This window comes from Papio anubis, chromosome 14, assembly GCF_008728515.1.
Source record: "Papio anubis isolate 15944 chromosome 14, Panubis1.0, whole genome shotgun sequence".
NCBI lineage: Eukaryota > Metazoa > Chordata > Mammalia > Primates > Cercopithecidae > Papio > Papio anubis.
The window spans coordinates 25,916,835-25,938,594 of record NC_044989.1 but is presented as its reverse complement, the minus strand read 5'-3'; the positions used below and the strand labels follow the sequence as shown (position 1 = coordinate 25,938,594).

At 41.3% G+C, this 21,760-nt stretch overlaps 2 protein-coding genes across 6 annotated transcripts in view; one reads left to right on the top strand and one right to left on the bottom strand.

Annotated features, from left to right (window-relative positions):
* HADHB (hydroxyacyl-CoA dehydrogenase trifunctional multienzyme complex subunit beta) overlaps positions 1-10,255 on the bottom strand; it is a 53,951-nt gene extending 43,696 nt beyond the window's left edge. Inside the window, exons 1-3 of one of the 4 annotated variants that reach the window (XM_003908369.4) lie at positions 10,014-10,255; positions 354-428; positions 198-242 (exon numbers count right to left, since the gene is read on the bottom strand). In XM_003908369.4, the coding sequence (XP_003908418.1) occupies positions 198-242; positions 354-420 (112 nt within the window). In that variant the 5' untranslated portion in view covers positions 421-428; positions 10,014-10,255. Of the gene's footprint in view, positions 1-197; positions 260-353; positions 429-9,861 lie in introns of all 4 variants that reach the window. The other 3 variants (XM_021924673.2, XM_017947372.3, XM_009183824.4) reach the window with 3 other exon arrangements.
* HADHA (hydroxyacyl-CoA dehydrogenase trifunctional multienzyme complex subunit alpha) overlaps positions 10,227-21,760 on the top strand; it is a 57,861-nt gene continuing 46,327 nt past the window's right edge. Inside the window, exons 1-4 of one of the 2 annotated variants that reach the window (XM_003908367.3) lie at positions 10,227-10,473; positions 18,254-18,295; positions 18,393-18,463; positions 20,458-20,591. In XM_003908367.3, the coding sequence (XP_003908416.1) occupies positions 10,407-10,473; positions 18,254-18,295; positions 18,393-18,463; positions 20,458-20,591 (314 nt within the window). In that variant the 5' untranslated portion in view covers positions 10,227-10,406. Of the gene's footprint in view, positions 10,474-15,789; positions 15,851-18,253; positions 18,296-18,392; positions 18,464-20,457; positions 20,592-21,760 lie in introns of those variants that run through there. The other variant, XM_009183825.2, reaches the window with a different exon arrangement.

Below are 21,760 nucleotides of genomic sequence, written 5' to 3'. Positions count from 1 at the left end.
GCCTAATCCTAAATAAAGTAGTATCATTATTGATTGGCCCTATAATTTTTTAATTTGAAGGCAACAGAGATGTTCATGTTGCTCATAAAAAGGGGAGAATTAGCAAATTAGTTTTGGTTTTTATTCAGAGTTCACAGACTATAGAATCTGGAATCTACCATTGAAATCAGAAATGTTTATTTTACAAATGACTGTACCTGGGGCAGCTCGTAGCTGGGAGGAACAGCTCAGAGGTCTTATGGCTGGAAGACAAAACAAACTGTTTACAAAAAGCAATACCATTCAGTATCTGTGCAAGATGCTTATAAATCCAAATCCAATCTCTAAAAATAAAATAATAATAATAAACTTACCAAATCTGAGGGCCCATTTTGATGTAGTGGGAAGTTTTTTAAAAGGGTAAGTCAAGATGGTAGTCATTCTGGAATCTAAAAAGAGAACAAAAGTATATCCTGGATTAGCTGAACAATTTGTAGTTTACATTGTAGTCTATGAACTCTAATAACCTCACCACAGCTGCTAGAAAACATTAAAACTTAATCTTATCAACCATTCTTCATCCAATAATATTATTATGATAGGAACACTGACATGGCTTTCACATCGTACCAATCACTATTCTAAGCATTAACCATCTAATCTTCACAATGACCTATAAAGTAGGCATGATTATTACATCCTTTGTAAGAGAGAAGGAAATTCAGGCATAGTAGGATTTAGTGACTTGCCAAAAGACCTACAACTAGTGAGTGGCAGAGCTGGAATATTTATTTATTTATTTATTTATTTATTTATTTTTGAGATGGAGTTTTGCTCTTGTTGCCCAGGCTGGAGTACAGTGGCGCAATCTCGGTTCACTGCAATCTCCACCTCCCCAGTTCAATCGATTCTCCTGACTCGGCCTCCCGAGTAGCTGGGATTACAGGCACGTGCCATGGCGCCCGGCTAATTTTTTTTTATTTTTAGTAGAGACGGGGTTTTGGCATGTTGGCCAGGCTGGTCTTGAACTCCTGACCTCAGGTGATCCATCTGCCTTGGCCTCCCAAAGTGCTGGGATTACAGGCGTGAGCCACCGCGCCCGGCCCAGACCTGGAATTTGAACCCAGGGAGTCTACCTCCAGAGTTTGCGCTCCTGTCCTTTAGGGTCAAAGAAGCAGAGAGACTGCTAGGCATGATCATAAAACCATTAGTATTAGTTTCACGATTCTGAAGGCTATACTATGATTACGTAGAAGGCTTTGTGGAATGTTTGTATTTGAAAGGAATACACACTAAATAGGGATGGTGAAGCATCATGTCAACAACTTACTCTCAACTGCTACTAAAAAAAGTTCGTAGTACTGCACTTGCAACTTTTTTCAAAGTTTGATACTGTATTGTTTCAAAACAATAAAAAAGTAAAACATAATAATCCTATATATTAAAAAATATGTAAAATACATTAACTACATCCCCCCACCCCCAAAAAAAGACTAAATTTCTAACAATGAGTTCCTACAGATCACTAAGGAAAACACTAGCAGACAAATAAGCACAGAATATGAACAGACCACAGAAAAGGAAATACAAATGGCTCTTAAATATATGAAAAGATGTTCAATTTCACTCATAAGAATTCAAATTAAAATCACACATATATAATTGTCTGTCAAAGTAGCAAAGATTCAAAGGTTTGATATATACTCTGTGTAGGTAAGAGTATGTGCAAATAGATATTCTCATATACTGCTGCCAAGAGAACTGGCACAATCCATGGGGAGGGCAATTTGGTAATTATCCGTGAAACTACAACTGCACCTAATGTTTGAACCAGCAATTCCATTTCCATGAACAGACTTCATGGACATTACTCACACACAGGACATGATCCATATTGTTACTGTAATAGCCAAAGATTAGAATAACCAAAAAATACAAAAATGGGTAAGTAAGCCATGCTACAACACCCTTGTGAAATACAATGCAGCTGTAAAAGGTAAGGAAATGATTATGTACCAATATGAAACCATTTTTAAGCTATATTAAGTGAAGAAAGCGAGATGCAAAATAGCTGTACAGCACGCTATCACTCATGTTAAAAGAGGAAAAATATTATGTACATTTCCTTGCATCAGTATAAAATCCCCCTGGAAGTACAATAAAGATGTTAAGAACAATTGTTGACTGGAAGAAAGGGAACTGGGTAACTAGGGGACTGGGGTGGAAGACTTGTCATCATACACTTCTTATAATTTCTTAATTTTGAAGCATGTTTTAACTAAAAAAAAAAAAAAAAAAAAATCAAAACCAAAAAAATCCCACAAGATTTACCAACAAAGACTTTGGTAGCCAACCTCCAAGTTGCCCCCCAATAATCTCTACCTCTTGGTATACACACCCTTGTCTAGCTGCCTCCCTCTCCATATCACAGAATGTACAAACCAAAGAGTACGTTACAAGTAATGGTATGCCACTTCTGACACAGGCTATAAGAGATACTGCAACATCTGCCATGGCCTCTCTCTCAGCTCACTCACTATGGGAGAAGCCAGGTGGTGTGTCCTGAGCAGCCTTATGAAGAGGCTCCTGTGGTGAGGAACTGACGCCTCTTGCTAACAGCCATGTGAGTGAGCTTGGAAGCGGAGCCTTCAGCTCAGGCAAGCTTTCAGCTGACACCACCCCTGCCAACATTCTGACAGCCACCTCATGGGAAATTCTAAATCAGAGTAATCCAGCTAAGGTGCCCTTAATTCCTGACCTTCAGAAACTATGAGATGGTAAACATGTATTGTTTTAAACTGCTAAATTTGGCAGTAATTGGCTACACAGAAATAGATAATACAAATGTTTTAAGGTTTAACTTCTCTTGGGTTTTTAGAGACTAAAAGGAGGATGTCCTACAGCTTCTGAAAAGGAAAAAACAAAACACACGTTCCAAACATGTGGATTGGAAAGAGATGGAGAAGCCCAAGCTTTAGGATCACCAGCCTAGGGATATTCAAAGGACTCTGGCCAGAGAAACACAAAGAGGCCCATGAGAGAGGCACCACTCAGAAGCTACTTACAGTACCACAAGGGTCTAGGACACAAGTTCCCTTATGTAAAGTTCACCTTGAAATAAAATTCATGAAAATAGTTAAGAAAATGTTGAAAAACAAAAGGGGGAACCTTGTTCCAATAGATAACAAAACTTTCTAGGCCAGGCACAGAGGCTCACACCTGTAATCCCAGCACTTTGGGAGGCCGAGGTGGGAGGATCGCTTGAGCCCAGGAGCTCGAGACCAGTCTGGGCAACCTAGTGAGACCCTGTCTCTACAAAAAATACAAAAAACTAGCTAGGCATGGTGGCATGTGCCTGTAGTCCCAGCTACTCAGGAGGCTGAGGTGGGAGGAGCACCCAAGCCAGGAGTTCAAGGCTGCAGTGAGCCATGATCACACCACTGTACTCGAGCCTGGGTGACAGAGTAAGACCTTGTCTCAAAAGAAAAACAGACAAGCGAAGGGCACGGTGGTTCATGCCTATAATCCTAGCACTTTGGGAGGCTGAGATGGGCAGATCACAAGGTCAGGAGATCGAGACCATCCTGGCTAACACAGTGAAACCCCATCTCTACTAAAAATACAAAAAGTTAGCTGGGCGTGGTGGCAGCCGCCTGTAGTCTCAGCTATTCAGGAGGCTGAGGCAGGAGAATGGCATGAACCCAGGAGGCGGAGCTTGCAGTGAGCTGAGATCGTGCCACTGTACTCTAGCCTGGGTGACACAGCGAGACTCCGTCTCAAAAAAAAAAAAAAAAAAAAAGACAAAACACTTTCCATAAAGAACCAATAATTAAAACAGAGCAGCTCTAGCACAGGAATAAATGACATTGGTCAACAGAACAGGATGTAGCAGTTCAGAAGCAGACCCATGTATGTAAGAATTTAGTGTATAAAAAATACAACACTTCAGTTAGCTGAGAGAAAGAAATTACTCCATGAATTCACTGGGAAAATGGCTAAACATTTGGAAAAAATTTTAGGTCTGTAGCTCATAGCAAAAGCACAAATAAATGCCAGACAGATTAAATATTTAAATGTATATATTTTAAAAATACATATATTAACTATAAAAGTGCTAGAGGAAAACATCAGAGAATATAATATATACATACACACACGTGTATGTATTTTTTAGAGACAGAGTCTCGCTCTGTTGCCCAAGCTGCAGTGCAGTGGTATGATCATAGCTCACTGCAATCTGGAACTCCTGAGCTCAAGGGATCCTCCTGCTTCAGCCTCCTGAGTAGCTAATACTATAGGCACATGCCACTATGCCTGGCTAATTAAAAAAAAAAAAAAAAGAAAAAAAACTTTAGAGATAGGCTAGTCTCACACTCCTAGCCTCAAGTAATCCTCCTGCCTCGGCCTCCCAACATGCTGGGATTACAGGCATGGGTCACCAAATCCAGCCTCAGAGAGTATTTTTATCACTCAGATGGAGAAGGGATTTCAACATATGGCACAAAACTCAGAAGTACAACAGAAAATAGTAACTAACGGAACTGATCATATAAACATTCAAAATACATACTAAAATATACTAAAATCAAGTTAAAAGGCAAATAGATTCAGAGAAAATATTTGTAACATGTCAAACAGAAAAGGGTTGATACCCATAATCCATGAAGAACTTGTACAAATTATAAGAAAAACAGGGTCAGGCGCAGTTGCTCACACCTATAATCCCAGCACTTTGGGAGGCCCAAGTGGGTGGATCATCTGAGGTCAGGAGTTCGAGACCAGCCTGACCAACATGGAGAAACCCTGTCTCTAATAAAAATACAAAATTAGACAGGCCTGGTGGCACATGCCTGTAAGCCAGCTACTTGGGAGCTGAGGCAGGAAAATCGCTTGAACCCGGGAGGCAGAGGTTGCAGTGAGCCAAGATCATACCATTGCACTCCAGCCTGGGCGACAGAGTGAGGCTCCATCACAAAAAAAAAAAGAAAAGAAAGAAAGGGAAAGAAAAACAGAAACAATCTATCACGGAATCTGCAGTTTGTACTCTAATATCCATTCTACCCAATTATGTAGCTGTTGTATGTGGCTTATATGGGACTGAATCCAGCCCAACTCCAGGGTTTAAACCAATAAGAAAAATCTCATTCTCTCTGCCAAGATCATTGATTCAGGGATCAAGGCGTCAAACAACCACGCACGGTATTGCCTTGACCACTGGTATTGATGCGTGGATGGTTTAGTCAGTTTAACACTCAAGTCTTCTGCCTGTAATTCTGGAACACAAATCTTTCCTTCTGAGGCCTGGCATGGCTATAGCAATTTGCAAACATTAACAAAGCTAGGCTAAGAGGGAGCTACTACCAGAAGAGCAGAAGAGTACGGAGCTGAGAATTTTGGAAAAAGAAACTAGAGTCCTGGCTGAATCCCAGCTGAAACCCACCCTCCCATTGTGCTTTTCAGCTCTGTGAGCCAACAAATCTCCTTTACTTATTTATTTATTTTGAGATGGAGTCTCACTCTGTCACCCAGGCTGGAATGCAGCGGTGCAATCTCGGCTCATTGCAACCTCTGCCTCCTGGGTTCAAGCAATTCTCCTAGCCTCAGGCTCCCAAGTAGCTGGGACTACAGGCACACACTGCCATGCTCGGCTAATTTTTTTTATTTTAATAGAGAGAGGGTTTCATCGTGTTGGTCAGGCGGGTCTCGAACTCCTGAGCTCAGGCAATCTGCTCTCCTCAGCCTCCCAAAGTGCTAGGATTACAGGCGTGAGCCAACACGTCCCGACCAATAAATCTCCTTTGAGAAGCCAATTTGATTTGAATTGTCTGTTATTTGCAACTGAAAGACTCCTTCCTGATACATGACCAAAAGCCAGAATAAGAAAACAAGCAATTCACAGAAGAAATGAAAATGCCAAATAAACAAAATGTATAATGTTCAACCTCACTCACTAACAAAATGCTGTGATTTTTTTTTTTTTTTTTTTTTTTTTGGAGACTAAGTCTCGCTCTTGTCTCCCAGGCTGGAGTGCGATGGCGCGATCTCGGCTCACTGCAACCTCTGCCTCCTGGGTTCAAGCGATTCTCCTGCCTCAGTCACCTGAGTAGCTGAGACTACAGCATGCCTGGCTAATTTTTGTATTTTTAGTAGAGATGGGGTTTCACCATGTCGGCCAGGCTGGTCTCAAACTCCTGACCTCAGGTGATCCGTCCGCCTCGGCCTCCCAAAGTGCTGGGATTATAGGCATGAGCCACCGCATCCAGCCTGTGTTTTCCTTATTTTTTTTTTTTTTAATTAAAGCAAGGTATCATTTTGTGGTTTTCAGATTGGCAAACATTTAAAATATGGTTAATATATAATTCTAGTAAGAATGCACCTAACTAAATAGGCACTTTCATACACTAGAAGACATGTAAAATGCTAAGGCCTTTTGGTATGACAATTTCGTAGTTATAGATCAGAATTTAAAATGTGAATTTTTGAATCCAATAATGCCTTTTATTGGTCTCTAACCTATAGAAATATTCAAAATGTGTGTATAGCATATATAGGTCTCTAGCCTAAATACTCAAGGGGGGCCAGGGGTGGTGGCTCACGCCACTGAACTCCAGCCTGGGAGACAGAGCAAAACTCCATCTCCAAAAAAAAAAAAAAAAAGAGAAATACTCAAGGTGTTCATTACAGTACTGTTTATATTTGTGGGAAACTGGAACTAATCTAAATGCACATCAGTAGGAAACAGTTAAGTAAGTTATAGTGTAAACACACCATGGAATACAGTTTGGCACTTTGGAAAAGAAAATGAAACAAAATGACGTCCATGTATATATATTGATGTGGAAAAATGTTCATAATATATATTAAACGAAAAAGCAAGCTACAGAACAATGTGTATTAGAATAATAGATTAGAATAACCGGAAAATAGGGAAATGGGTAAGTAAATCCCGCTACAACACCCATTTTGTAACAGAGAGAAAGAGAAAAGTCCATAAAGCTGTGAGTCTAGATATAGAAAGGATAAAGAAAAGCTTTTATTTAATATTCTTCTGTTCTCTTTAATTTTTTAAAATAAGCATTTTACTTACATACAATTCTAGTTTTATTTAAAATCTATATACACTGTTGTCCCTCAGTATCCATGGGGGATTGGTTCCAGAATCCCCCCCAGATACCAAACCTCAAGGATGCTCAAGTCCTTTACATAAAATGGTATAGTATTTATTTACAAAGAACCTATGCACATCCTCATGCATACTCTAAATCATCTCTCGACTACTTATAATACCTAATGCAATGTAAATCTATGTAAACAGTTGTTACGCTGTATTGTTTAGGGAATAATGATGAGGAAAAAAGTCTGTACATGTTCAGGACAGATGAAACCACTGTAGGCCTAACTACATTTTCACTCAGACATTGGTTGAATCGGAGAATGTGGAACTCACAGATACCAAGGGCCGACTGTACATCAATATCTTATATAAATATATACAAATATACAAATGCATAAAAAAAAGTCCAGAAAAATACACATCAAAATGCTAAAAGTAGTTATCTCTGGGTGGTGGAATTACAGATGTCTTTATTTTCTTTAGACTTTTCTGTAGTTTCTGAATAAAAAATTACATGGAATATGTATTCCTTCAATAATTAATAAAAAATATATTTCAAAAGTAAGAGGGACTAAGCAAATTATCCTACGGCAGAGTTGACCTGTTATTTGCTAAGCTTCAGAAAACAGAAATTTTGACAAGAATATTCAAAGCATGGAAACTCCAGAGTAGCGTAGGGTAGGATGGGGTTGGGTACAGCAGGCCTCAGTAGGGTGTGGAACTATGGAAAGATACACGAAGCTGCAGGCACCTAGGAGCAAGGGAAAGGAAGAAGGGTCTAGGCAAGTAATGAAAGAGAAAGCAAGATGGGGTGGCTCTAACACCTCATCATCACAACTTTAAAACACAATGTAATGTTTAAGAGAACTGACTAAAGCCAGACTATGTCCAAATCCTGATTCACCCTAGCTGCATGACTTTAAGCCAGTTACTTAACCACATAGGACACGCGCGCGCACACACACACACACAACACACACGTGCATGCAGCACTTAAAACAGTGCTTGATACACACTTAGGGGTATACCTGTGTTCACTATTACCAGTAGAGGTGGTGATACAAATGTACTGCTTCCCTCTATATAAACCATTGGACTAAAGTGCTTAGGGATCAAAGAAACATTATAACATTTCTGCCCTGATGGAGCTTAGTCTTGTAGAGAGAGCACAGGGAGCAAAAAAATGGAGCCAAATGAGTGATCCATATCAGGGACTGGCAAACTACAACACATGGGCCTCTAGCTAAAAACAGTTTTTCACATTTTTAAAGAGTTGTAAGGCCGGGCATGGTGGCTCACGCTTGTAATCCCAGCACTTTGGGAGGCCGAGGTGGGCGGATTACCTGAGATCAGGGGTTCAGGACCAGCCTGGCTAACATGGTGAAATCCCATCACTACTAAAAATACAAAAAATTAGCCTGGCGTGGTGGTGTGCGCTTGTAATCCCAGCTACTCGGGAGGCTGAGGCAGAAGAATCACTTGAACCCAGGAGGAGGCTGCAGTGAGCCAAGATCGCATCATTGCACTCCAGCCTGGGCAACAAGAGCGAAACTGTCTCAAAAAAAAAAAAAAAAAAAAAAGTTGTAAACAAAACAAAACAAAAATATATATATAACAGAGACCAAAGTGATCCTGCAAATCCTGAACTATTTAGTCTGGACCTTTAACAACAACAACAAACTTTACCACTTCCAACCTAAATAATTAGTGCTACACGCAGTTAGGTGTCGAAGAAAGCATTACATGGGCAGGAGGCAGGCTCTGAACTGTAAATACGCTGTAAGATGATCAAGAATCCTTTTTGTAATTTATTCACAAGTGGTCAGGTCGTCCAGTTTCTGCTTAAAGTGCTCCCAGTGATGAGCACTCACTATGTAACTTGAGCTTTAAACAGAAACGTCTCTACTTTGTTTCTGTACTCCTCATTTCAGTCTTACCTTCGATGCCCCTTGTTTCCTGTCTTGCAGAGCTGTCAGTCTGGTGAGCAGTGAGACTCAGACTTACGTCTGAATGCTAGCTCTGTCATAGACTAGAAAATGTATATAATCTGAGCTTCCCAAACTTCATCTAGAAAATGCAAATGATAATAATTCGGGGAATGTGAGGATTAAACAAAAAGGTATGAAGGTGACCAGAGCACACCAGGCTCTCAATGTGACTTCCTTTTGAAACCAATCACTTTATTGCAGGACTCCAGCCCCTCTTTCCAGCACAAAAACAGCTACCATGCAGTGAAGAACTCTTCACTAGGACTTACTAGACTTAGGCTCCAGTCTTATTTCTACCACATGTGGCCATGGGTATAACCACTCCCTCTGATTCGCAGGCAGTTTCTTCACCGCTGAAGTGAGTTGAGGTGTGAACGACCAGATAGATAGTCATCCATCGGAAAACCCCCGAGAGCACAAGATTACCTGGATAACCGAGCGGGATGGAGGATTGTCTCCGTTCCTCCCACACTCAAGCACCGAAAGGTCACCTGACCTAGTCTTATCCTTTATAGCAGAAACCGGGCAAACCCATGGTGCGGTCCACAATCTCTATAGCCGCCGACATGGGTACAGGGGAAGCAGGCGAAACAACACACACTCCCAGGCAGACCAGGGTTACGTTAAGGCCGACGCCCACACATATCCACACACACCCCTACACACCCAGACTTCGCTAACTTGCGATGATAAATTAGGGCGCAGGTGACACCACTGTCCCGAGCTTCAGTTGGAACGCTAGTCCAAGTCACTGTCCTAACTGCAGCTAGCACTGCCGACCTTGTCCGAGGAGGATTTTCCTTCCGCTCCCTCAACTCCGACTCTCCCAGGGAGGGGACGGGGCCGGGGACACCGGCGACACTTGCAGGGAAGGAAGTGGGATCTCGCCTTTGGGAAAGCCCGGGCAGAGAGCTGAGGGCTCGCTGTCTCACCTTGGCTAACGTCCGCTCGAACTCCTACTCAGAGAAAGGTCCAGGCCCTAGTGCCAAAGCTCTGCCGGACCAAGGGGCGGGTCCTGCCCCGAAAGGACCCCTCACCCCGCGGGCGGGCACGGCCTTTCTTGCGGGCTGCCCTCCGGCCGCCTGACTGAAAAACCTGGCACTCCACCCCTCCTCTCCGGGCCCCCGTCCTTCCCCGAAGAAAGGGACCTTTCGGCCCCGTTAGCCAGGAGCGAGGGGCAGGGCTAAGGGGCCGGAGGCCACTCGGCGTCTGGGTTTTAGTCAGGCAGTGCGCCAGGCGCCTGGCCGCCAGGCTACGGGAGGAAAAGTCCTCCGCTTGGCCGCACCCGTTAGAAGCGCTCTTACTGCTGTCCTCTTCAACTCAACATGGTGGCCTGCCGGGCAATTGGCATCCTCAGCCGCTTCTCTGCCTTCAGGATCCTCCGCTCCCGAGGTGAGGCCTGTCCGAGGGCATCCCAGACCTCAGGGCAGAACTCCTGCGGGGACTGGGTTGGCCCCGGAGCCGCGTCTCCCTTTCGCTGTCGCCTGCCCCAGCCCAGAGACCCAGCCCTCTGTGGGGAATACTGCCCTGGGACCCCGTTTCCTGTGACCTTGTGAAGGGACTGTCACTTACCCTCTCACGACTCCTGCTGCGATTTCAGGCTCCCTAACTCCCAAACTTTCTGAGTCTGGTGCCACTCGTTCTGTCACCTTTCCGCGGGTCTCCTGCGTCGCACTTCTGGGCTCACGCCCCTCATATTTTCTTCATCCGGAGTTCCAGAAGAATCGGGATCCATTCTGTCGCATCTTTGTGGCTCCACAGCACCTTGCCCCGCGACAAGAGCTATCTTAAAACCTTGGATGGGATTAATCAGCCTTGCAGATCACTGCCCCTCCCTGCTCGGTTCCCTCAAAACCATTTTTGTGCTTGCTATCCCATTCAAGTAGGGAGCTCAACTCCTGCAGTTTCAGTAATGCCAGTGTGAACGTATAGTATTTTGAATTTCAACGGGAGGTTCTGCAACTTACTGGAAGACACACTTTAAAAATACACTAGTACCTCTGCCTTAAGGAATAAAATGTTAGATGGTTTTGAGAACGATTTCTAATCTGATGATTCCCAGTCAACCTCTGTTAGCTAGTGTTTTTCCTTTTCAAACTGGCAGTGAAAGGGCTAAAGTAGGTGGTTGTAGGAAACCTTGCATTTTCCTTCCATCCCAAATCTGTAAAGTCAAATGTGAACGACATTTTATTGCATGTTGTGTTTAATAATTTACTTAATTAGAAATTTTAACTTTTAATTTAATTTGTAAAATGAATTACCTCTCCTCCTCCGGAACCTCTGAAGTAGTATGCTTTTTTTAGCCACGTAGCTGAAATCTCTTTACTGTAAGGGGATTATTTTTCTGCTCCCTTTTTTCAACTGCTGTTTTTAGTCTCCACAAAACTGTCGCATATGTTTGCCAATTATAACATAAGCACATTATAGAACTTTGAAATGCTGAAAGGATTGAGGAAAGGGATGAAAAAAAAAGATCACCCATTGTCTTACTACTCATATGCTTACCTACAGTTAGCCTTCGGTTATATTTCCTTACAGGTTTGGTGGTTTTTTCCCCTATTTTCACAACACTTTTGAAAAGTCACATGTATAATTTTTATCTTACCCCTGTATTGGTTTGAAGGTATTTCTTATGGATTGGCAGCTGATGTCACTTGGAAGTGGTAGCCAGGGCACGTGATTCTAGTCACTAACTAGCTGTGTGACTTTGGACAAATGTCTTAAACTAAATGTAGGCTTTATTTTCCTCATCTGCAAAATGAATGATTGAGACGATGGATTTCCTTTGCATGAGAAGTAGCATGACAGAGCAATTAAACACATTGTTTGGGCCGGGTGCGGTGGCTCACACCTGTAATCCCTGGGAGGCTGAGGCGGGCAAATCATCAGGTCAGGAGATCCAGACCATCCTGGCCAACACGGTGAAACCCCGTCTCTACTAAAAATACAAAAAATTAGCTGGGCGAGGTGGCGGGCGCCTGTCGTTTGGAGTCTGACTTCTGGGTTTAGACCTAGCTCTGCCTTTTACCCTCTGGTGACCTTGGGCAATTAATTTCTGTGTGTGTTTTCTCATTTGTAAAATGGGGAATAATACCACCTTGTGCGATGGAAAGGAGTTATTTTAGATATCAGGCAGTTTTTCATGGAGTAAGCACTCAGTAAATATTATTAACTACAGCCTGGAAGAAATACGGTTGTATATGTCTGAGAATTTTTAAAAGTAATTTTTACATCTTGTATGTGTAATAAAAAGCTACCAACCTAATTTTTCTGTTTTTCTGTATAGAAATATATAGACACATAAATATATATTTTGCATTGTGTTTTCACCAGTAAGAAAGTGTCACTCATTGTAGTTACTGGTCCATTAATAGCAGTTTATAAATTTTGAAAAAAGTCTGGAAAGTGAATTTAAAATGACCTGCACCCTTATATTACTATTTAGACTCAATAGATCCTTCACACTAAAAGTTTGTGCAAGGCTTTGCCAAACATTTAATGAGATTATGACGTTTGCTGGTGGATGATAAAATTCTCTTGAAATGGGGCCAGGCGGGTGGCTCATGCCTATAATCCCAGTATATTGGGAGGCTAAGGCAGGCAGATCACTTGAGGTCAGGAGATCGAGACCAGCCTGGCCCACATGGTGAAACCCCATCTCTACCAAAAAATACCAAAATTGGCCAGGCGTGTTGGCGCGCGCCTGTAATCCCAGCTACTCAGGAAGCTGAGGTGGGAGAATCGCTTGAACCTGGGAGGTGGAAGTTGTAGTGAGCCAAGATCACGCCTGGGAGACAGAGTAAGACCATATCTCTCAAAAAAAAAAAAAAAAAAAAAAAAAAAATTCTCTTGAAGGAGACTTGTAATTCTTGAAATTTTAAAGCATACTTTCTCTACAAGTGCTATAATTCTGAATGTGAATATCAAATGAAAATCACTTCTTGACCAAAATGTTGTCTTAATTCCCACTCTTATCCTAGATCTAAATTCCTAATTATATAAGTAGTAAAATAATTTCACAGGAGATGAATTTAGAGGCAAATACCTTAATAGATGGTGGGGTTTTTATTTATTTATTTATTTTTTTTTTTGAGACCGAGTCTCACTGTGTCACCCAGCCTGGAGTGCAATGGTGCGAACTCGGCTCTCTGCAACCTCTGCCTCCTGGGTTCAAGTGATTCTCATGTCTCAGCCTCCAGAGAAGTTGGGGTTACAGGTGCCTGCCACCATGCCCAGCTGACTTTGTGTGTGTTTGTGTGTGTGTGTGTGTGTGTGTGTGTGTGTTTAGTAGAGACAGGGCTTCTCTATGTTGGCCAGGCTGGTCTCTAACTCCCGACCTCAGGTGATCCACCCACCTCAGCCTCCCAGAGTGCTGGAATTACAAGCGTGAGCCACCCCGCCCAGCTGTAGATCGTGTATTTTTAAATTTGATTCTCACTTCCTTAAATCTCATCCCTTCTTCCAGCGTTGAATCTTGAGAAAAGCTGTTGATTGTTACAACCAAAGTAATGTTTTCATATTTGAAATTTGTATTAGCATAATCCAGCTCTCTCCGCTGACTGTAGTCTTACGAGGTTTTGTAGGTATTCTTGAGTTACATTACAGAGATGATTAAAAAGTGGGGCAAAGGTTTCTGTGTACTTTGCTGGCACAGTAGATGTAGGCTAAAGTTCACTCCGCTGCCATAGGGTAAGCTCTGCAATTAGGTAGTAAGTAAGGCTAGATTCCAAAAGCAAATCTACCTTGTAATCTGACTTGATTTAGTTGACTCTGGCTTGGAATTTTTTCTAAGTATGTTTGTGTATGTACTGGTTTTCTGTTTGTTTTTTGTCTTGATCTTGGAGAGGTTTTGTGTATGAGTGTGTGGGCAGCATAGGTAGATTAGTAGATAGGAGTTAAAATGGTTTAAACTGTTGGCTAATGACCAGTAACCTGTCGTCTCAAATATTTGCTCTTTAAAACTGCAACCCAGTGGGGCACATGGCACATGCTTGTAGTCCCAGCTACTCTGGAAGATTACTCGAGCCCAGGAATTCAAGACCAACCTGGGCAACGTAGGGAGACCTCATCTCAAAGAAAAAAGAAATTTTTTTGAAACATTGCAACCCATGCTCACTCTATTTCCTTTTTTTGCTTAGGTGCTTATTTTCTAACATATTTGTGTTTCTCGGTTTTTCCCTCCCAACCTGCATTCCCAATCAGTTCATTCCCACTCTAATCCACTTTACCCTGTTTTGCTAGAATTACCTATTCCCTGCCTCCCTTCCCACTGGAATTTCTACTTTGCAGGAAAGCTTTTTCTATGCCAGTCCTATTCTCACTTTTATCTTCACTGAGTAGGAACTGATTCTTCCCAGATATCATATCCCCTGCTGACCTGGAATGTAAGCTCCACCAAGACATGGATTTTTGTCTTTTTTGTTCACCGTGAGTGCCTTGCTGAACTCCAAGTGCCTAGAACAATGAATGGCACATGGAGGTCACAATATATATTTTTTATTGAATGAATAACAGATTATGCTGGAAGAGATTACAATGTGGTTGGCAAAACACCTGCTACAATGCAGCAGTTAGAGGACAAAACAGTAAATAATAAAATAAAAATGCAGGCAAGGAAAGCAAAGATCACTGTAGACAGAATCCGAAGATGAGGTTTTGTGGAAAAGATTGGAGTCATGATGCAAATATAAAGAAGGAAGCGTGGTAAATATAGATGACACAGATTTCAAATGATGGAAAAGCAAAGCAGGAAACATACTATTAGTCAAGTAGAGGCACTGGAGATTGAGGAGATGGCTGGCTTCTCCTATTGTAAAACACTGAAGTTCACTTGTAAGAGACTTGTCGTGGCCACACAGCTAGTAAATAAACCTGATGGTTGAACACGAGTCCTTTGCCTTTGCACTAAGAGGGCTGGCTGGCTTGAATTGCTTAAAGAAGAAATGCAGGCAGAACCTGAAATCACCCCATTCTGCTTCTGGTGCTAACCACAGTTTTCTTTCTTTTCTTTTCTTTTCTTTTCTTCTTTTCTTTTCTTTTCTTCTTTCTGTCACCTTGCCTTTCCAACCAGTATAAAGCTGCTATTTTTTGTGCCTTCTCTTCCCTTTCTATAAGGAACTGGGGGATAAAGAGAAAACACGGAGGCAGCAAAAGCCTTGGGTACCTATTGATGGTCCTCCCCTATTCCACTCCACCTTCACTGGGTTCTCCTGTCAGTAGTTCCCATGTGCCCATTTGTTTGCTGTATACTTCAGTGTCACCTTTTTAAAAATACAGATTCTGAGGCCCAACTTCCTAAAAGTCTGATTATGTTGGTCCTAGACTGGGACCTAGGAATTTTGAGTATATCTGGACCTCCCCGTTGATTCTAATGCCCAGCATATTTCTAGAATCACTTCTCAATACTCCTGAGGGAATCCCAGTTCAGTTGGATATATTCTTGTGTAGTCTTTTGGGCTCTACTTTAGCCATAAGTAGTTGGTCCCTGCCTCTTGAGTAGGCAGGCCATCCTCAACTTGGAAATGGGTATAGTTCTAAGGTTTGTTTCTAAGTCATGTAGAATGTGTTTTTGGTAGAAATGAGATTTAAAATTTTATTTAGAATATCCACTAGGATATAAAATGACCAAAATGGTCTGATTTTACTGTTCATTGCCCTGAATTATCATTACAGGTAGGGCAAAGTCTTGGACTCTTGTTTGACGTCTCCCAAAGTCTGAACCAGATGAAGGAAAAGGATTTGGAGAATGAGAGAATAGGTACAGAGAAAGGCAAGTGATCACAAACTGATGAAAAGATAGAGCCACCAAGAGATTGCCAAGAATTTTAATTTTTTTTTGTTTTCCTTTGAGATGGAGTCTTGCTCTTTTGCCCAGGCTGGAGTACAGTGGCACAACCTCAGCTCCCTGCAACCTCCACCTCCTGGGTTCAAGCAGTTCTCCTGCCTCAGCCTCCTGAGTAGCTAGGATTACAAGCATGTGCCATCATGCCCAGCTAATTTTTGTATTTTTAGTAGAGAGAGGGTTTCACCATGCTGGTCAGGCTGGTCTCGAACTTCTGACCTCAGGTGATCCATCACCTTGGTCTCCCAAAGTGCTAGGATTATAAGTGTGAGCCACCGCGCCTGGCCAAGAATTTTAACTTTTTTTTTCTTTTTGTGTTTTTGAAATGAAGTCTCGCTCTCTCTCTGAAGCTGGAGTGCAGTGGTGCGATCTAGGCTCACTGCAACCTCTGCCTCACGAGTTCAAGCCATCCTCCCATCTTAGCTTCCTGAGTAGCTGGGATTACAGGTGTGCATCACCACACCCAGCTAATTTTTGTATTTTTGGTAGAGACGGGGTTTCACCGTGTTGGCCAGGCTAGTCTTGAACTCCTGACCTCAGGTGATCCACCCGCCTTGGTCTCCCAAAGTGCTGGGATTACAGGCGTGAGCCACCACGCCCAGCCAAGAATTTTAACTTTTTTTTTTATAGCACTTCTAAATCAGGCAGGCACTCCCCACACTCCTAAATTTTATTTGTGGATTCCAAAGCCATATAGTCACTAATGTAGCACAAATGCTGTATATTTTTATGAAAACCAAAAACAAAAAAGTTTTAGTATGAATAATTAAGAATTAAATGACTAATACCTGGGAAAAGCTAGTGTAATTAGAGGAGATGCATGAAGGAACCTTTGGATATTGTTAAAGCACTAGTTCTTTTTTAGATATTACTGTAAGACTTAAGCCTTTTCCTGAATGCAAGTGTTTCCATGTGTATTGCTGCTAATCTGTTAAGGGGTAGTTTGTTTTTGTTTTTAGAACCAAAGAAAGAGAAAACTTTTTCCTAAGATAACTGGGCAAGATTTGGAAGATGTAGGCAGGGAGAAGGAATAAGGAGTTAAAGAGGTGCATAGGAGAAATGTTTGAGGTGAACCATGACTGAAAGACAAGGGAAGAAAAAGGGTGTTTTGAAGAAGATTGGAAGTTGTAATTAAGGGATGTTGACCCTGGGCTGCCTCCATGACAGCTTGGTTATCACCTAAAGCAAGATGTTTGGATGAGAGCAGGACCGAGGCAAGCCTTTAATGGTGAAATAGAGGTAGAGTCATGTCCAAAACAAAGTTAGAGTGTTTGCCTAGAATTCCCCAATGTTCCTTACCTTCTATCTAGAGTCCAGATTGAAAGAACTTCCACTGGAGTTTCTCTTGTAGTGGTTTGTGCTCAAAAGGTCGTATCATCATCATCATCTCATCATCATGCTGGAGAGCCTAAACTACTGAAGTGATTAGGAAAGACAGTAGTTGGTCTTTGTTATCCAAGGAGTAAGATTATTCTTGTGGCATCCAGTGTAGACCTTTTCAATTAGAAATACTTAAAATAGCAAAGTGTGACATGAAGTGTTTCATTTATGGTAGCTACCGTTGCTATTTGATTTTACTTTTGATAACGCTGCAAAGTCCATCTCTCCAAAAAATTGAAAGGGGATGTGCCTGGAAAACATAGTTGGGATATATTTGGAATACATTAGGAGCTGACATTATGGATTGCTTTGTAGGTTACTTATTGCTTAGTGTATTAGTTTCCTATTGCTGCTGTAACAAATTACCACAGAGTTAGAGTCTGAAATGATAAAAGTATATTGAAGTCTGAAATGGGTTTCACTTGGGTAAAATCAAAGGTAATGGCAGGGCTATGTTCATTCCAGATGCTTTAGGGGGAAATCCGTTACCTTACTTTTTCCAGCTTCCAGAAACTGCCTGAATTATTTGACTTGTTACCTGCTTCAGCATGCAGCCAAGTCATTCTTACATTGCTATCTCTTTGGTTCTCTTTGCTTCCCTCTTCCCTTTTGTGATTACACTGGGCTCACCTGGATAATCCATGATAAACTTTCTTTATTAAGGCCAACTGATTAGCAACCTTAATCCCCCTTTGCCATGTAACCTAACATATTCACAGGTTCTGGGGATGTAGATCCCTTTATGGGGGCCAATCTTCCTCTTTTAGTATCTGAATAATCATCTGACCTAACAATTGAAATGGAAAAAATATATGACAGTAGTCATATGGCCTAGAATACATTGTACAGATTTGGGGTTGTTGTTGTTATTGTAAATTACAGCTTTGTTATATATAAAAGGTACTACAGAAATTGTTTTGCAAACTAATTTTGAAATATCTTTTCTTATAGGTTATATATGCCGCAATTTTACAGGATCTTCTGCTTTGCTAAGTAAGTTTAATTTCTTTTTAATATATATGCTTACGTTGCTTTTTGGGTTTATGTTGCAATAAATATGTTTACAAATAAATTTTTCTTTTCTTTTTAGCCAGAACCCATATTAACTATGGAGTCAAAGGGGATGTGGCAGTTGTTCGAATTAACTCTCCCAATTCAAAGGTATCTCATTTAATTTGCAGTTTTTTTCTACTAACCACATTATGAATCTAGTCCTGAATGGAAAAGCTGTATCCCATATTTCCCCAAATCTACCAATCTGGCAGTAATCTTACATGAATTTACAGTTTTGATAGTTATGTGTAGGCAAAATTTACAGTTTCGATAGGCAAACTTTGACAGATTGCCAAGGAAGCCAGTTTTCTAAAGCAGAGGTTCTTGCATCAGAATTCCTCTTGTTGACCTTAGGTGCCAGATTAACATCAAGGATTAGCAAGACTAGCCTTCTGGCTATAGTGTAGAATGAGGAGGTGACTTATTAGAGAAGAACCAGAGTACAAGCTTTGTTTATAAGACTCAAAATTTGCCTACCCGTCTTAATTATGAGGTTGTTAATCCATTTTCTTCATTACCTGCCTGACATAAGTCACTATTCATAGTAAGTTGGCTGGGTGAAATGTAGATGCTTGACTCTTAAGCTTCCTGAGGGATCTGAATGACTCAGTGCAATTCACATATTGGAAAGCAAATTCTGTTCAAATTGAAACTTCATTTGTTTTTGGCAGCTTTAACAAAGTGTGTAACAGTAATCCATTCTTTTGCCAAGAAGAGCTCTATTGTGAGAGTCCATGCTTTTCCCCCATCTAAATTTGGTGTATTCTTACTTTAAAAATCTTGTAGCCAGGCCGGGCTCTGTGGTTCACACCTACAGTCCCGACACTGGATGGCCGAGGCAGAAGGATCACTTCAGCCCAGGAGTTTGAGACTACCCTGGGCAACATAGCAAGACCTTGTCTCTATAAAAAGTGAAAAATAGTTGGGTATGGTGATGTTCACCTGTAGCGTGAGCTACTCTGGAGGCTGAGGCGGAAAGATCACTTACGCCTAGGAATTCAAGGTTACAGGGAGCTATGATTACACCACTGCACTCCAGCCTGGGCGACAGAGCAAGACCTTGTCTCTGTAAAAAACAATAACAAACTTGTAGCCAGAGGCTTAGATGTAATAAGACCTAGATGGAAGCAGTTGACAACTATCACAAATTAAGGAAAGTAGGAGCCATTCCCCTTTATTAGAGTAAATTTTAGCACCCACTAACCAATGATTCAAGCTTAAGATATTTTTTCAGAATTTTCTTAGGTTGGACATTTTTCCTGAACACAAAAGTAATATATGTCAATGGTAGAAAATTTTTTGACTGTAAAAAATTATAAAGAAGAAAATAATAACCATTCATAATTCAAACCCAAAGATAACCACATTTTTTTCTTGGTTATCTTCCATGGGATAATCACATTTAATTCAGTTTCAATGAATAATATTTACAAAGCTTAGATCATACTATACGGGTTTTTTTGAAGATAGAGTCTCATTCTGTTTCCTAGGCTGGAGTGCAGTGGCACAGTCACAGCTCAGTGCAGCTTCAGCCTCCCCAGGCTCAGGTGATCCTCCCACCTAAGCCTCCTGAGTAGCTGGGACTATAGGCGTGTGCTGCCAGGCCCGGCTAATTTTTGTATTTTCTGTAGAGGCAGGGTTCCATTATGTTGCCCAGGCTGGTCTCTAACTCCTGAGCTCAAGTGATCTGCCCGCCTTGGCCTCCCAAAGTGCAGGGATTGTAGGGATGAGCCACCATGCCTGGCCTATATATCTCATTTGTATTTCATATTTTTCTTAACATTATACATATTTTTTCCATGCCAATAAATGTTTGTAGACCTATTTGTTTGTAGCCTACAAATGATTCAAACTCTGAGGATGACCCTGAGTTCCTCCTTCGAGGAGACCTATTTTTAAAGGAAGGGGTGCTTGTAGTGGGCCAAAGTTGCCTAAATGGAAAGCTACTGACTTGCTGGGAGAATAGTATTTCTTATTCTCTTCTAACAGTATATTTCTACTGGATAAGTATATTTATTATAATCAAAATAGCATTTGATGGTTGTATGTACATCTGGTGCTTCAAATTTAAACCCTTACTTGTATATATTTCCCTTTGGCAGGTAAATACACTAAGTAAAGAGCTGCATTCAGAATTCACAGAAGTTATGAATGAAATCTGGGCTAGTGATCAAATCAGAAGTGCCGTCCTTATCTCATCAAAGCCAGGCTGCTTTATTGCAGGTGCTGATATCAAGTAAGTTTTAGGAAACCTGAAGTCACCTTGTATCTTGGTTAATAGTGTGTTTCTTAGGCCTAATAATTTCTCCTTTTAAAAGAAGGTAGAAGTGCTGGGCACAGTGACACAGGCCTGTAAAATTGAAAATGTACGTATCAGGCTGGGTGTGGTGGTTCTTGCCTGTAATCCCAGCACTTTGGGAGCCCAAGGCAGGCAGATCACATAAGGCCAAGAGCTCTAGACCAACCTGGCCAACATGGTGAAACCCTGTCTCCACTAAAAGTACAAAAATTAGGCGTGGTGGCACACTCTTGTAATCTCAGCTACTCAGGAGGCTGTGGCACAAGAATCCCTTGAATGTGGGAGGCAGAGGTTGCAGTGAGCCAAGATCGCACCACTGCACTCCAGCCTGGGTGACAAAGTGAGACTGTCTTAAAAAAAAATTTTTAAAAAGTATATGTATATATGTACATATATATACACACACACACGGACACACACATATATATACACACACATCACGTGATCTAGAGAAGTCTCATTCCTTGTTTATAAGAACCAGTGTATAAGGATGTTTGGTCCGTATAGTGTAAAATAATGAAGAATTTAAAACCAAATATCAGTCAGGAAAATGGATAAGTAAAATGTGGACTATTCGCACAGTAGAATACTACAAAACAGGTAAAAGGAATTAACTAGATCCACAATATGATGTTAGAACTCAAAAAGTAAGGTTAAGTTAAAAGAAAAGTAAATTGCAGAATGTTTCATACAGTATATAGTTTCTATAAATGTTTTAAAACCAAATATGGAGTAATTCTTGATACTATTTATGGACACAGTCATAGTTGGTCTGGAAGGAGACGCTACAAACATGAAGATGGCTGCTTCGGGGAAATGAAGTGGGTGTAGGACTTGAAATTGTCAAAGGCAACTTTACAGATGCAGCTAGTGTTTTCTTTTCCTCTGCTAAATGGTGGAATGCGTGCTTCCATTAACTTATTTACAATTGTTTTCACATACATAAAGAGGGGAAACAACAAGACACACTGATGTACCTGGCAGTAGCTACCTATATCCAGAGGAAAATACTTGTAGCTTCTTTAAGGCCAGCTGAGCAACTCTCAGTGTACAAAATTACAGAATATATTAGTTGTCCTTGGTCAAAAGTACAAAATCCATATCCT